Source organism: Mobula hypostoma, unplaced genomic scaffold (genome assembly GCF_963921235.1).
Source record: "Mobula hypostoma unplaced genomic scaffold, sMobHyp1.1 scaffold_36, whole genome shotgun sequence".
Classification (NCBI taxonomy): Eukaryota; Metazoa; Chordata; class Chondrichthyes; order Myliobatiformes; family Myliobatidae; genus Mobula; species Mobula hypostoma.
Window position 1 is genome coordinate 5158060 of NW_026948187.1, and position 15003 is coordinate 5173062.

A 15003-nucleotide genomic window follows, 5' to 3' on the forward strand; every position below is an offset into this window, starting at 1 on the left:
GCGATTTGATATCTCTGCTGATGAGTGAGAGAGAAGCAGACAGGGATCAAAAAGGCCCACTCATTTTAAATGGAGACATATGGAAATTTCTAAAATTCTCAATCTTCCATGTAAATTCCTTTAGGATCAGTGAAGTGTCTATCTATCTGAGTGTAGGAGGGTGGCTGGGTACATTTGAGGTGGAGGTAGAGAGGAATGGGCACAGAAACATAGATCAGACACAGCTGTATTGAATAAACATTATATCAAAGTCTCCCTCCTGATCTCTCTTCTGAATTAATTTCCCTGCGGTCTGAGTGTGTACCCCCGGTCCTGGGCTCTGCATTATGGGAACATCCTCTCCATAGCGTCTCTATCTCAGCTTTTCAGTATTCAGGAACTCCCCTCCATTATTCTAAACTCCAGCGGGAACGGGCACAGAGACATCAAACACCATGAGCTCCCCCTCCATTATTCTAAACTCCAACGGGAACAGGCACAGGGACATCAAACACCATGAGCTCCCCCTCCATTATTCTAAACCCCAGCGGGAACAGGCACAGAGACATCAAACACCATGAGCTCCCCCACCATTATTCTAAACTCCAGCGGGAACAGGCACAGGGACATCAAATACCATGAGCTCCCCCTCCATTATTCTAAACTCCAGCGGGAACAGGCACAGAGACATCAAACACCATGAGCTCCCCCTCCATTATTCTAAACTCCAGCGGGAACAGGCACAGAGACATCAAACACCATGAGCTCCCCCTCCATTATTCTAAACCCCAGCGGGAACAGGCACAGAGACATCAAACACCATGAGCTCCCCCTCCATTATTCTAAACTCCAGCGGGAACAGGCACAGGGACATCAAACACCATGAGCTCCCCCTCCATTATTCTAAACTCCAGCGGGAACAGGCACAGAGACATCAAACACCATGAGCTCCCCCTCCATTATTCTAAACTCCGGCGGGAACAGGCACAGAGACATCAAACACCATGAGCTCCCCCTCCATTATTCTAAACCCCAGCGGGAACAGGCACAGAGACATCAAACACCATGAGCTCCCCCTCCATTATTCTAAACTCCAGCGGGAACAGGCACAGATTCATCAAACACCATGAGCTCCCCCTCCATTATTCTAAACTCCAGCGGGAACAGGCACAGGGACATCAAACACCATGAGCTCCCCCTCCATTATTCTAAGCTCCAGCGGGAACAGGCACAGAGACATCAAATACCATGAGTTCCCCCTCCATTATTCTAAACTCCAGTGGGAACAGGCACAGGGACATCAAACACCATGAGTTCCCCCTCCATTATTCTAAACTCCAGCGGGAACAGGCACAGAGACATCAAACACCATGAGCTCCCCTCCATTATTCTAAACTCCAGCGGGAACAGGCACAGAGACATCAAACACCATGAGCTCCCCCTCCATTATTCTAAATTCCAGCGGGAACAGGCACAGGGACATCAAACACCATGAGCTCTCCTCCATTATTCTAAACTCCAGCGGGAACAGGCACAGAGACATCAAACACCATGAGCTCCCCCTCCATTATTCTAAACTCCAGCGGGAACAGGCACAGGGACATCAAACACCATGAGCTCCCCCTCCATTATTCTAAACTCCAGCGGGAACAGGCACAGAGACATCAAACACCATGAGCTCCCCCTCCATTATTCTAAACTCCAGCGGGAACGGGCACAGAGACATCAAACACCATGAGCTCCCCCTCCATTATTCTAAACTCCAGCGGGAACAGGCACAGGGACATCAAACACCATGAGCTCCCCTCCATTATTCTAAACTCCAGCGGGAACAGGCACAGGGACATCAAATACCATGAGCTCCCCCTCCATTATTCTAAACTCCAGCGGGAACAGGCACAGAGACATCAAACACCATGAGCTCCCCCTCCATTATTCTAAACTCCAGCAGGAACAGGCACAGAGACATCAAACACCATGAGCTCCCCCTCCATTATTCTAAACCCCAGTGGGAACAGGCACAGAGACATCAAACACCATGAGCTCCCCCTCCATTATTCTAAACTCCAGCGGGAACAGGCACAGAGACATCAAACACCATGAGCTCCCCCTCCAATATTCTAAACTCCAGCGGGAACAGGCACAGAGACATCAAACACCATGAGCTCCGCTCCATTATTCTAAACTCCAGCGGGAACAGACACAGAGACATCAAACACCATGAGCTCCCCCTCCATTATTCTAAACTCCAGCGGGAACAGGCACAGAGACATCAAACACCATGAGCTCTGGTCTTGTTCAGCAGCGTCAGGTGCAGCAGCTTGTTCCAGACCATCTGACAATCCAAACAAACAACACCCACCACCTTTCTTATTTCACCAAAGAACTCCAACGGCTTTATCTGGGAAGATTTCTCCTGAGGAAAACCATGCTGACTTTGGCCGTACCGGTGAGGATTTAAAAGGACGGTTGTGGAACAGAATCACTGGCAGCATCCAGACGGCCTGAGTTGACTCTCTACTGTACACAAAGTGTCTTATAAATTCACTTAAATGCCGAAAACAGAGTTTAAAATAGAACTGATTTATTTGTCTCAGATCCAGAATATTAAACTCCAGTCCCATTAAAGGTGAATATGCAGCAGAAGAAACTCCTCCCATGCCCAGTGACCAGGGTGCAGAACTGGGTGTGGTGAGCAGCAGCAATAATTGCAGAGTTCAGCACCGACAGTCGCTCTCGAAATTGCATTCAGCAACGGTGATGGACAAATATCCAGCATGCAGCTTATTGAAACTTTCTTCCCAGTGTGAACCCGGTAGTGTGTCATAAGTGTAACACGCTGTAAGTTTCACTGTTAATGTAATGGCCTCTCTGTAATGTTTCACTGCTGAGGTAAGGGTTTCTCTGTAGCAGCAATGTTTAGGTTACGACTAGAGATAACAGGGTTTTGGCGTGCGGGGCTTTCCAAAGAGAGAAATGATCTTCCTTGTGAGTCTGGAAGAGAGATTTCATGGTCTTTTGCTGGGGAGAGATGAGAAGACACGAATGGAGAGAGTGGGCCCTTTTTCTTTTTTTTTGTTTTCTTTACTAACCCTATAGTCCAAGTAAGAATTATAAATCTCAATTGTTTAATCACATATTGTCTACTGTTTCTGTTATTTTGGGGTACTGATTTGTAACGGGGACACATCACGCAGCATCCACCCAAATGAGATTTCTTAAGTTTGGCCGGGCTTGGGGTGCTATCACCCCCTATATTAATCTGCTCGCCGAATCGAGAGTTACATAAGATTACATTACTGAGTGAATCCCTTCCCACATTCACAGCAGGTGATTGGCCTCTACCCAGTGTGAACTTGCTGGTGTCTCTGTAGTTGAGATGATCGAGTGAATCCCTTCCCACAAACTGAGCAGGAGAATGGCCTCTCCCCAGTGTGAACCGACTGGTGTGTCAGTAGGCGAGATGATCGAGTGAATCCTTTCCCACAGACTGAGCAGGTGAACGGCCTCTCCCCATTGTGAACTGACTGGTGTGCTTGTAGGCTAGCTAACTGTGTGAATCCCTTCCCACACTCTGAGCAGGTAAATGGCCTCTCCCCGGTATGAACTCGCTGATGTACTTTCAGATGAGATGATGAAGTGAATCCCTTCCCACAGGTTGAGCAGGTGAATGGCCTCTCTCCAGTGTGAACTCGCTGATGTACCTTCAGTTGAGATGATTCAGTGAATCCCTTCCCACAGTCTGAGCAGGTGAATGGCCACTCTCCGGTGTGAACTCGCTGATGTACCTTCAGTTGAGATGACTGAGTGAATCCCTTCCCACAGTCTGCGCAGGTGAATGGCCTCTCCCCGGTGTGAACTGACCGGTGTCTCAGCAGGTGAGAAGATTTAGTGAATCCCTTCCCACAGTCCGAGCAGGTGAATGGCCACTCTCCGGTGTGAACTGACTGGTGTCTCAGTAACTGAGATGACAAAGAGAATCCCTTCCCACAGTCTGAGCAGGTAAACGGCATCTCTCCGGTGTGAACACGCTGATGTATCTTCAATTGAGATGACCGAGTGAATCCCTTCCCACAGTCTGAGCAAGTGAACGGCCTCTCCCCTGTGTGAACTGACCGGTGTCTCAGTAGGTGAGATGAGCAAGTGAATCCCTTCCCACAGTCTGAGCAGGTGAATGGTCGCTCCCCGGTGTGAACTTGCTGGTGAGCCATTAGGTCAGATGACCGAGTGAATCCTTCCCCAAAAATTCAGCAGATGACCAGCCTCTGCCCAGTGTGAACTGACTGGTGTGTCCACAGGTGGGAAGACCGACTGAATCCCTTCTCACCCACAGAACAGGTGAATGTTCTTGTCCCAGTTTGAACTTGCTGATGTGCCTTCAGTTGAGATGACCGACTGAATCCATTCCCATTGTCTGAGCAGACGAATGGGTTGCTCCCAGTGTAAAATGACGGGCATTTCAGTCAGTCAGATGATCGAGTGAATCCCTCCCCACTGTCTGAGCAGGAAGGATGATCGAGTGAATCCCTTGCTCCACTTCTTAAATATTTGGACAGAGACAGCAAAATTGGCGTGCTGTGTTTGAGATTCCCATAGACAAATTCCTTGTCACTTTTAACCTGTAAAAAGATTCACAAAATCCATCAGTGGGTGAAGGACAGTATTTCAGATGAGATCACTTGATTTGTCAAGGTGTGATCTGCCATCACACTGTTACAATGAATTTCAACCCAAGTTGGAGAGAGGTATCATCTTCTAACTGAGCACAGTGCTGGTATCTGGAATGACCATCAAATTCTCTGATGCTCTTCCTGTCTCTATAAGAATGGGGCATTTCTGCCATCTCCAATCTGTGACCTGCTCAGTTTGACTCTCTCCATTGGTATTATTCCCTGTTCCTGCTAAGCTGCATGGGTTCCTGGCCCCACAGTAACTGAAACACTCTCACACAAATAGCCGGCAGTGCATTCCACACACCCACCACTCTGTGTAAAAAACTTACCCCTGACATCCCCTTGGTATCTATTTCCAAATACCTTAAAACCATGCCCCCTTGTGTTAGCCATTTCAGCCCTGGGAAAAAAGAACCTCTGGCTATCCACACGATCAATGCCCCTCATCATCTTTTACACCTGAAAAAGGCTCTCAACATAAACAAGGAAATTATACATTGCTTTGAGGATTTGTTAGAAGTATACAAAATTATGAGGGTATAGATAGGGTAAATGCAAGCAGCTTTTTCCACGGAGATTGGGTGGGATGACAACCAGAGGTCATGGGTAAGTGGGGAAGGTGAAAATTTAACAGGAACATGTGGAAAAGCTGTTTACTGAAGTGGTCATGAGAGTGTGGAATGAGATGCCAGCACGAGTGGTGAATATGAGCTCAGTTTCACCATTTCAAAGAAGTTCAGATGGGGGTCTGGATGGTAGGGGTACGGAGGGTGATGGTCCCGGTGCAGAATGGTGCATTAGACAGCTTAAATGTTTTTTTTGGCATTGACTAGATGGGCCAAATAGCCTGTTTCCTTACTGAACTTCTCCATGTTTCTATGACAGAGAAGCTGGCTAAACTTGTTTGGAAGGGAAAGGTAGGAGTGACAACGGAGCAGCAATGGTTGGAGTTTCTGGGAGCAATTCGGGAGCTGAGTGATCGATACATCCCAAAGAAGTGGAAGCATTGGAAAGGCAGGAGGACACAACCGTGGCTGAAATGAGAAACCAAAGCCAACATCAAAGACAAAGAGAGGGCAAACAAAAGAGCAAAATCTATTGGGAAACTTTTAGAAACCTACTGAAGACCACTAAAAAAAAAGTCAGATGAGCTCAGGGCATGAAATGATGATATTGTAGTCATTAATGAGTCTTGGTAGCACCCAACAGTCTGAGGCATTTAAAGGAACAAAATATCCAGGGCCTGAATATCTCTTGAAAACCAAGGTTCCTTGCACCAGTAACCTTTCAACTTTTATTTTGACAGGCACATACAAACTCTACACCCTCAAACTTTCACTTCTGAAGGCCTCCCACTTACCAAGTACTCCTTTGCCAGAAAACAGCCTGTCCCAAACCACACTCGTCAGATCCTTCTTATACCATCAAAATTGACCTTTGTCCAATTTAGAAACTCAACTCATGGTCCAGATCTCTCTTTTTCCATATTTACTTTGAACCTCATGGCATTATGATCACTAAGTTCCATCACCAGCCCTGGATCATTTTCTAAGAGCTTATCGCACACTTCTACATTAGGAATTCTACATACTGATTAAGGGCACATTTGACAAACTCAACCCCATTTAGACCTTTTACAGAACACGAGTCGCAGTCAATATATGGAAAGTTAAAATCAGTTACTGAATCAACCTTTGTTTCTTGGCATGCTCTGCGATCTCTCTACAAATTTGTTCCTCTAAATCCCTCAGACTGTTGTGTACAACCAAGTCCCAATAATGGCTACAACATCATAATTCCCTATCCTGAGCTCATCTGGGTTTCCTACGATGCTTCTTGCATTGTGATATACACAGCTCAGCACATTCATCACACCATGCTCAACCATTTGATTGCTGACTCTATCTGAGGTCTGAACAACATCTGACTGGTGTGAAGAAAACAAACTCTCCCTCATTGTCACAAAAACAAAGGAGCTGATTGTGGATGACAGGAGGAATAGAGACAGGCTAACCCCTATTGACATCAATGGATCTGGGGTTGAGAGGGTGAAAAGCTTTAAATTCCATGGAAACATCACCAAGGATCTCACATGCTCTGTACATACTGGCTGTGTTGTGAAAAAAAGCACAACAGCACCTCTTTCACCTCAGATGGTTGAAGAAGTTTGAGATGGGCCCCCAAATCCAAAGAACTTTTTACAGGGCCACAACCGAGAGCATCCTGACTGGCTGCATCACTGCCTGGTATGGGAACTGTACTTCCCTTAATCACAGGACCCTGCAGAGAGTGGTGCGGACAGCCCAGCGCATCTGTAGATGTGAACTTCCCACTATTCAGGACATTTACAGAGACATGGGTGTAAAAAGGGCCAGAAGGATATTGGGGACCCAGTTCACCACAACCACAAAGTGTTCTGCTGCTACCATCCAGGAAACCGCACCACAGCAAAAGGACCAACAGGCTCCGGGACATCATCTTCCACCAGGCCATCAGACTGATTAATTCATGCTGATACAACTGCATTTCTATGTTATATTGACTGATATATGTACAAAATATTCATTATAAATGACTATAAATTACACATTACACATTTAGACGGAGACGTAACATAAAGATTTCTACTCTGCATGAAAAGGAAGGATGTATGTGATAAAGTCAATTCAATTCAATTCACCCTCTCCACTATCTGTTCTCTCATTCTGGCTCCCATTCCCCCTACAATTTATTTTAACCACATCACCCCCTCTCCCCACACTTGCACTAGCAAGCCTTACCACTGGGATATTAGTCCCCTCTTGTTCTGTTCCCGTAGCTAACAAATCCCATATCACTGCCTTGACTTTCCTCTGCCAGGTAATCCCCCCGCAACAGTTTCTGAAGTGGTCCACTTGTTGTTGTGTGGGATAGCAACAAGAGTACTCTGCGATGGCTATTTAACCTCATTCTCCTTCCTGACTCTTACCCAGTTTCCTGTGTCCTGCACCTTGGTTGTAACTCACCTCTCTTCATGTCATATCTATCACCCCCTCCAACTCCTGGATGATCCGGAATTCATCCATTTCAAGTTCCAACTCCTTAAAGTGCAGGGTTACAAGCTGCAGCTGGATGCACATCTTGTAGGTGAGGGCATCAGGGACACTGGAGGTCTCCCCACCTTCCCACCAATGTCCCCTCTAATTTGTAATGACCCGTGTGCTTGTATTGTGCATTTGTTTTTACCAGTGACAACATGTGCACAGTGAATTTAATATAGAGAGGTATTCATTTTAACAGCTAGAAATTCACTGTCGATAAGAATTTTGATCTCTTCTGGGTTTGATCGAGTTCACCAGCACTCTCACACAACCTATGCAGCAGGCCTGTAACGTGTAATGAAGGATTTTCTCACCAGAGCTTTGGCACGTTGTCCATATGTGGTTTGCTTGCTAAATTATTCTTTAAAAAGTCAGATTTCCAAATATCACTCACTTCTTCCCACTTGTAAATTCTCCAGCTACTTCTGCATTGCCACAATACACACAGGTAACACCACCAGGACATAAATATTTCCGCTGAACCCTCCTGAGGAATTGAGGACATAATAAAAAATCATTTTAAACCCATGTAACCTCTGGCTAAAAGAATAATTGGGACTGAATAGAAATTTTTGAACTGAAGTAAACTCTGTCTTCAGCAGTTTGCTAAGCCAGGCTCATTAGCATTTCTCTGCGGCTTGCAGAGAGACACACTGAGAGCTGATAACATTAATCATTGTACCCTTGTTAGATGATAACATTATACATTGTACCCTCATTTGAGTAAAGGGAGGAGGGCTCTCTGATAAGGACAGGAATGAACATCTGACTGTAATTAAGTCAGGGCCTTGCAAAGGAATTAAAGGAAGACAGGGCAGTGCATTACTGGCAGAAGTTCCGGATTTCACCCTGCACACTGGGTACGACTCCCTTGCCAGGTGAACCTTTTTCATGTCTACAAGTTGATTTTATTGAACTGCCTAGAGTACATAGCTATAGATACTGCTTATTTATTATAGATGTGTTTTGTAGATGGATTGAATCTGTTCCAACTACCAATGATACTGCTATGTCTGTTGTGAAGGCATATTATGGGAAATAATTCTCAGGTACGGCCTGCCAGAGATGCTTAATTGGATATGCATACCCTCGGGGAAGAGACAGAGAAATATATATGCCAACTAACTAAAATTTTCCAAACATTGCATTTGCAGGTACGACAGACTAACAAGAAAGAGAACTACTCCGCAGAGAAGAGTGACTACAGAACATAGAACCTGGGGATTTTGTCCTGATCAAGAACTGGGATCGAGAGAAACACAGACCTCGCTGGAGAGGACCATATCAGGTGTTACTGACCACTCCCATGGCTGTGAAACTGAAGGGGCAATCTCGGTGGATACATCGAACAGAAAACAAATGTGCAACTGAAGGAACTGAGTAGAATGACTCTCTCGGACTGAAGATAAATGTATTGGTTGATAGTGGTGTTCGTGTTTATGACTTTGAGAGGGCTCACCCCAGCATCTGGGAGACCCGTGTTAACACCTTGCCGTCTCTGTGTCACACCTATGCCAAACAGGTAGAACTAGGGGCCTGCTGGGTTTGTGCTGAAATTCCGCAGCATGGTAAAACTATGATTCCAATGTCAGTAATCATGCTCAACCAGAGTGAGGAACTCTCAGCCTGGGCTTTCTCAAATAACACCCGGGGAAGGGAGGTGAGGAACAGTGGTCGAGTCAGAGATGACTGTGGCTGGCAGTGTTTTGAGGGATGGTATCTTAGGCCCCCACCAAACAGAACTTCCTATACTGGGAAACATGCATCCTGGCCATACTTGCTGCTTTATTGATCATGTAATGATCAAAAGGAGGGAATGATAAAGTATGTAAAAGGGTTAACACTTCATTAAACAATAGCAGTGTGTTTTTCGCAAAAAAACTGCTGATGATCAACAGATGTGCTAAGCCATGCTGAGCCATATTTCTTCTTGAAGGTAGCTAGCTGGGGTTTCAGGATGCTTATCTCCTTGTGCATTCATGCATAGAGATAGGACAGCTTCAGTCTGTTCTGTGTGTGTAAGCCATTATGGCTATTTTGTAATTTGTCTTTAGGGACTGTCATGTAGTAAATAACTTTGGCTCCAGCCTGTCTTGTGTCGGGGGTATCTGGACGGATATATCTGTGGTGTAAATGGAATTGTTAGTCAGTTAGTGGATTGGGCAGGAACAGTCATACACTGTTCCTGTTTGAACAACTAACTGAGTAAGCCCTGGGTGCTTGGAATAAAGAGTTTGTACTTATATGGTCTCTGAGTGACTTTATCTGGCTTTGACTTCCACAGAATGGGAGTGGTTTTAAAGAGCTGGGCTGCTGGAAGCACATCACCAGACCTGGAGTGATTGAAACTGGGTCTGACAGAGGCATAACTGGTTCTTCTGGGCACATCCAGTCTCACTCCAACTATTTCCTACTTTCCCTCGTACAGATATGTGATGTCTAAAGGACCAGTGTTTGAGTAAATGAGACTCACCCAACTTTCTCCTGACTGAATCACTGGATTCTCCAAGTCAGATGGGTCCTCTCAGTTGATGCTCTCAATCCTCAGGTTGGTTCACGTGTTGCTGTTCCCTTGTCTTCAGTCATGGTTTGCTTCCAGTTGGGTTTTTTCCAATAAATCTCTCACCACAGGTCTAACTTTAACATGAAAGATAATGAAACACATTAACAATAAAAAGGAGAACCAAACATTTCTGCTTAATGTTACTAAGAACAAAACTCACTGAAATTTAAACATTGAAAGCAGATATAATGATCTCAGTGAACAATCTTTTATTGTCCCTCACAAGTCACAAAACGATATGGGATAAGAAGGAGGCATCAGTCAGTCATGGTGAGACATAAGAGACAGGAACAGAATTAGATGATTCGATCCATCTGGTCTGCCCAACTACTCAACCATGCCTGAGTTTTGTTCCAACACCATATTCCTGCCTTCCTCCTGTAACCCTGAAGCTACTTAGCAATCATGAATATATTAATCTCTGTTATAAATATAATCAAATGGCAGCCTCAACCAACCTCTGCAGCAACAAATTCCACAGATCAGATATCTTTAGGCTAAAAAATTTTCCTCATCTCAGTTTTAAAGCGAAGCATATTTATTCTGAGACTGTGCTGTCAGATCAGACTCTCTGTCTAATGGAGATATCCTCTCCATATCGACTGTATCCAGGCTTTTCAGCATTCGGTAGGTTTACTTAACCATACATTCCTCCACCACCACACCCCCCCCACCCCCCGTCCCTCTGAACTCCATTGAGCACAGGTCCAGAACCATTAAATGCTCCTCATACATAAAGCTGACCATTCCTGAGATTATTCTTGTAAACCTCGTTAGCAACAACTGTACTGAACACATTTCCAGGAAGAACAGACAGATTGGTATGAGGATAATTTACAGGGAGAAGTGTGCTTTCTTTACTGTTCTACTATCACAGAATAAGTCATTTCCATTCCCAGGTTAAAACAGGTCTATTTCAGGAAATATAAACCAGTCCAGGGTGAATGTAACAAAAAGAAACTGGAATTACCAGAAACACTCAGCAGGTAAGGAACAGCTGTGGGGAGAGGAACAAACTTTACAATTCAGGTTAATAAAGTTTTGCAAGAATGACTTCAAACATTTTCTGTTTTTAGTGCAGATCTCCAGCAACTTGAGGTTCTGTCTGATTTCCACTGAGTGACAGACAGGTGACAGTGAGGGGGGAATTCCCAAACACAGTTTGAACACAAAACTCACGGGTCTATTTCTACTGTTGTAAACACGGAACTCATCTTCTCCTCAGATTAGCAGTCATTGCTTCCAAAGGAACTCCAGAAACAAACATCTGATCGCAGACCAGAAATACTCGCTCAACACCTCATAAGCCGAAGCAGCTTGATTCCTGGGTCCATTTTACCTGGATCAAAAACTGTGATATCCCAGGACCCAACCTCACAGAGTCACACAGCTGAATCTGCCACTCACCGACCCTGAGAGTCTCACACATCGCCCCCACATCTCACACTGGGTAGTGCAGTCCAGGATTTCCCCACAACCGATGTCCAGTTGCTTGAAATTTCTGCTTCATTGCAGTAGGACGACCATCCAGCCCCATCTGTAGAAGCACTAACCAATGTCAAAGCAAAAACACCGACAGATCCACATGCCTGGAATGTAGATCACAGAGTTATAGCCCAAGCACCAACTCTCCCAGTACTCTTTGCTGCCATTAAAATGCTGCAGTGTGTCAGCCAGTCACAATTCAATAACTAGCACCTCCACACCAATGCACAACAGAACCGGTACCTGATGATCCTCTGGCATTCCAGCTAACAAAAACTGATTCTGGAAATAACTCAGCGAGATTAAAGGTGTAAATGAACACTTCACAATAAAAACAAGGGTTAGAAGAAAGATTGCTGATATATAGCATTGAGGTGGTGAGTTACGGGGTGGACCGAGGTTGACCTAGATGGTTGATGTACATCACTGAAGCTGCGGTGGGGTGGGGGGGGGTGGAGGAATTAGGAGACTGGACCAAGTTTGAACAAGATGGGCAGGGATAAGCAGATGGAACCAGGTGAGAGAAGGGATCGAGGACAATCACTGATGGTCCTCCAGCAATACACAGATATTGAATTAATAGTACATACTACTGTATAAAATGACAAAGTTAGAACAAACAACAAGAACTCTGCCGTATATACTTTGATGCTCACCAATTTTTTTTATCAAAACACCATAGAAAGTTTCCCATCTGGACACTTCACGCCTTTGCATGGTAACTACTCTGCCTATGACTGTGAGGGACTGCAGGGACCTTTGGATACAGGTCAGCACATCACAGAAACCGTTCTCCCCCTTAGACTTCCCAGTCCCTCTATAAAACAGACAGTGAAATCAAAGATCCCCATAACCAGGGTCGTTCTCCTTTCTCACCCACCCCAGTCCGGGAGATGACACAACAGACTAAAAGCTCACAGGACAAATGCGAGGAGTCTCAGGAAGCGAGGCAAGTTGGGGGAGGTTAACGGGACTCAGGGGCCAACATCAGATTCCCCCAACACAACACGGAGGAAGCATCACAACCCACCCAGGGACTTCTGCACACACCACGTGACCTTGCGTCACAACGCGGAGGGCGGGGCTAATCTGCCTCACGTGACCTGCTGACGGGACTCCCGTTTCAATTCTGCGGAAATAGACAGCCTGGGCTCCTGGTTTGGATCGTTCAATGCAGATTAAGTGAAGTCGACACATTTCTCACGAGCCCAGATAATTGGAAAATAAATGAGTTCGGGCCTCACGGCCAAAATCAGATCTCCCCGCTCGGGATCGGTCTCAATACTCACCGATGGGAAAGTGATATCTTCGGCCCACAGACAGTGATCCCGACCCCCGGCGCCCCGACCCAGGAGGCGATAATCCTTTGCCGATCCCGCAGACGGACTCACTTCAGCACCGAGCGGAAAGGCAAACACCGTCCATCTGGAGACTGTGAGCAGGCGCGGAGTGATTGTTGCGTCATCCGGAGGGCGGGGCCTCGGGAACAGACGCGCAGCTGCTGCTCGTCTGCGGTTAAATGGGAGGGGCGAATGGGATCACGTGACCTGTGGGGTTCCAACCCAGGCAGAGACTCCAGCAACCCGCCACTCTGTGGAAAGAAACAAACTTGTGTTATGTACCTGCAGTAATAGACCACAAACTCAGTTTTAATGGAAACTACTGTCTTTATTAGTATATAGAAAATTAAACAAACTACTCACCGAAACAGAAGTTAACAGTGTTATGCGTTTGTGCCTCCCAAACTGTCAAGTTTAGGAACAAGTACTTAAAGTTTCAAGATGGCAAGTTTCAGTTATCCACGGAATAGGGAAATTTGTAAATCCACATTAAAATGCAACGAGGAAGTTATCACGAAGAATTTCACTGGTTCCACGCTGGGAAAACGAAGTAACAGTCGCGGAAGATTTTCAGTCACCATAGTCATAATTTATTGATCCCGGGGGAAATTGGTTTTCGTTACAGTTGCACCATAAATAATAAATAGTAATAGAACCATAAATAGTTAAATAGTAATATGTAAATTATGCCAGTAAATTACGAAATAAATCCAGGACCAGCCTATTGGCTCAGGGTGTTTGACCCTCCAAGGGAGGAGTTTTCCAGAATCCACGAAGAGATTGTACAAGGTGACAGTCACAGGAATATTCTTTAGAACAAGTGGTTGCTACACAACACCCGAATCCATGCAAGTGTTAACGAAAGTGGTCGCCGCAGAAAAACTCCAACAGTCCACTTATGGATCAAAACAGCGACAGTCACACGTTCAATATGCACTGCGCGCCGCACCTTCACCCAGTCCTTTTTGGCACAGGAAAAGTATCAAACTTTTACCCATTACTTTAGCAAACTGCAGCTTGCAGTCCGCTGGATCGTTCGTTCATTCGTTCTCGTTCTCTCTCTCTCTCAGCTCCAGCAGCCAGTGTAGTGACGTCATACTCCCGCCTCCTGCAGGCTCTCTTAAAGTAACACCCACAGCAAAATGAAACCTGTGATCATGTAACACTTGCCCCTCACATCTCCTCTCACCTTAAATATAACAGACATTTCAACCCCCAGGAAAAATACATCGGCTGTCCGCTCTATCTATTCATCTCGTAATCTTATAAACGTCCATCTAGTCTCAGCCCAGCCTGCGTCGCTCTGGAGAAAACAACACAAGTTTGTCCAGCCTCTCGTTTTAGCTCTCTTAATCACCCGATCAATCTGTGCAGTCTCTTTCGGGGAGCTGTGAACTTGGATCCAATATCCCTCTGCTCATCGACACTGTTCAGGGTCTTGCATTTAACAGTATACTGTCTCTTTACATTTAACAGTGTACTGTCTCATACATTCGACCTACCGAGCTGCCAAGATGATCATCACCAATCAAATCTCACTGAGATTTCTCAGGTCCTGTTGAATTTATTGCCAAGTGCACAAGTACGGGAAGGTGCAGGTACAGAGAAACACTGACTTGTGGCAGCATCACAGGCAAGTACATTCAGATAACACACGGAGCACAAATTATACGATTCTCTGTCAGTCACAATCTATAATAATATTTCATGTCATTAACAATATATAAAATAAATTGGGTCATCATCAATATTGAAACGTGTATTTTGTATCAATAACAGACTTGGAAAAGTTGAATTTGGTCCCTGTCTCCATTCCTCCTGTAGTCCACAACCAGCTCCTCTGTTTTTGTCACCATGAGGGAGAGGTTGTTTTCTTGACACCA

At 45.4% G+C, this 15003-nt stretch overlaps 1 protein-coding gene across 1 annotated transcript in view; it reads right to left on the bottom strand.

Annotated features, from left to right (window-relative positions):
• Positions 1-2210: 2210 nt before the first annotated feature.
• LOC134341640 (zinc finger protein 850-like) overlaps positions 2211-15003 on the bottom strand; it is a gene marked incomplete at its 5' end in the record, with an annotated part of 170840 nt that continues 158047 nt past the window's right edge. The window contains one exon of the mRNA XM_063039531.1: positions 2211-4074. Within this exon, the coding sequence (XP_062895601.1) occupies positions 3321-4074 (754 nt within the window). The remainder of the gene's footprint in view (positions 4075-15003) is intronic.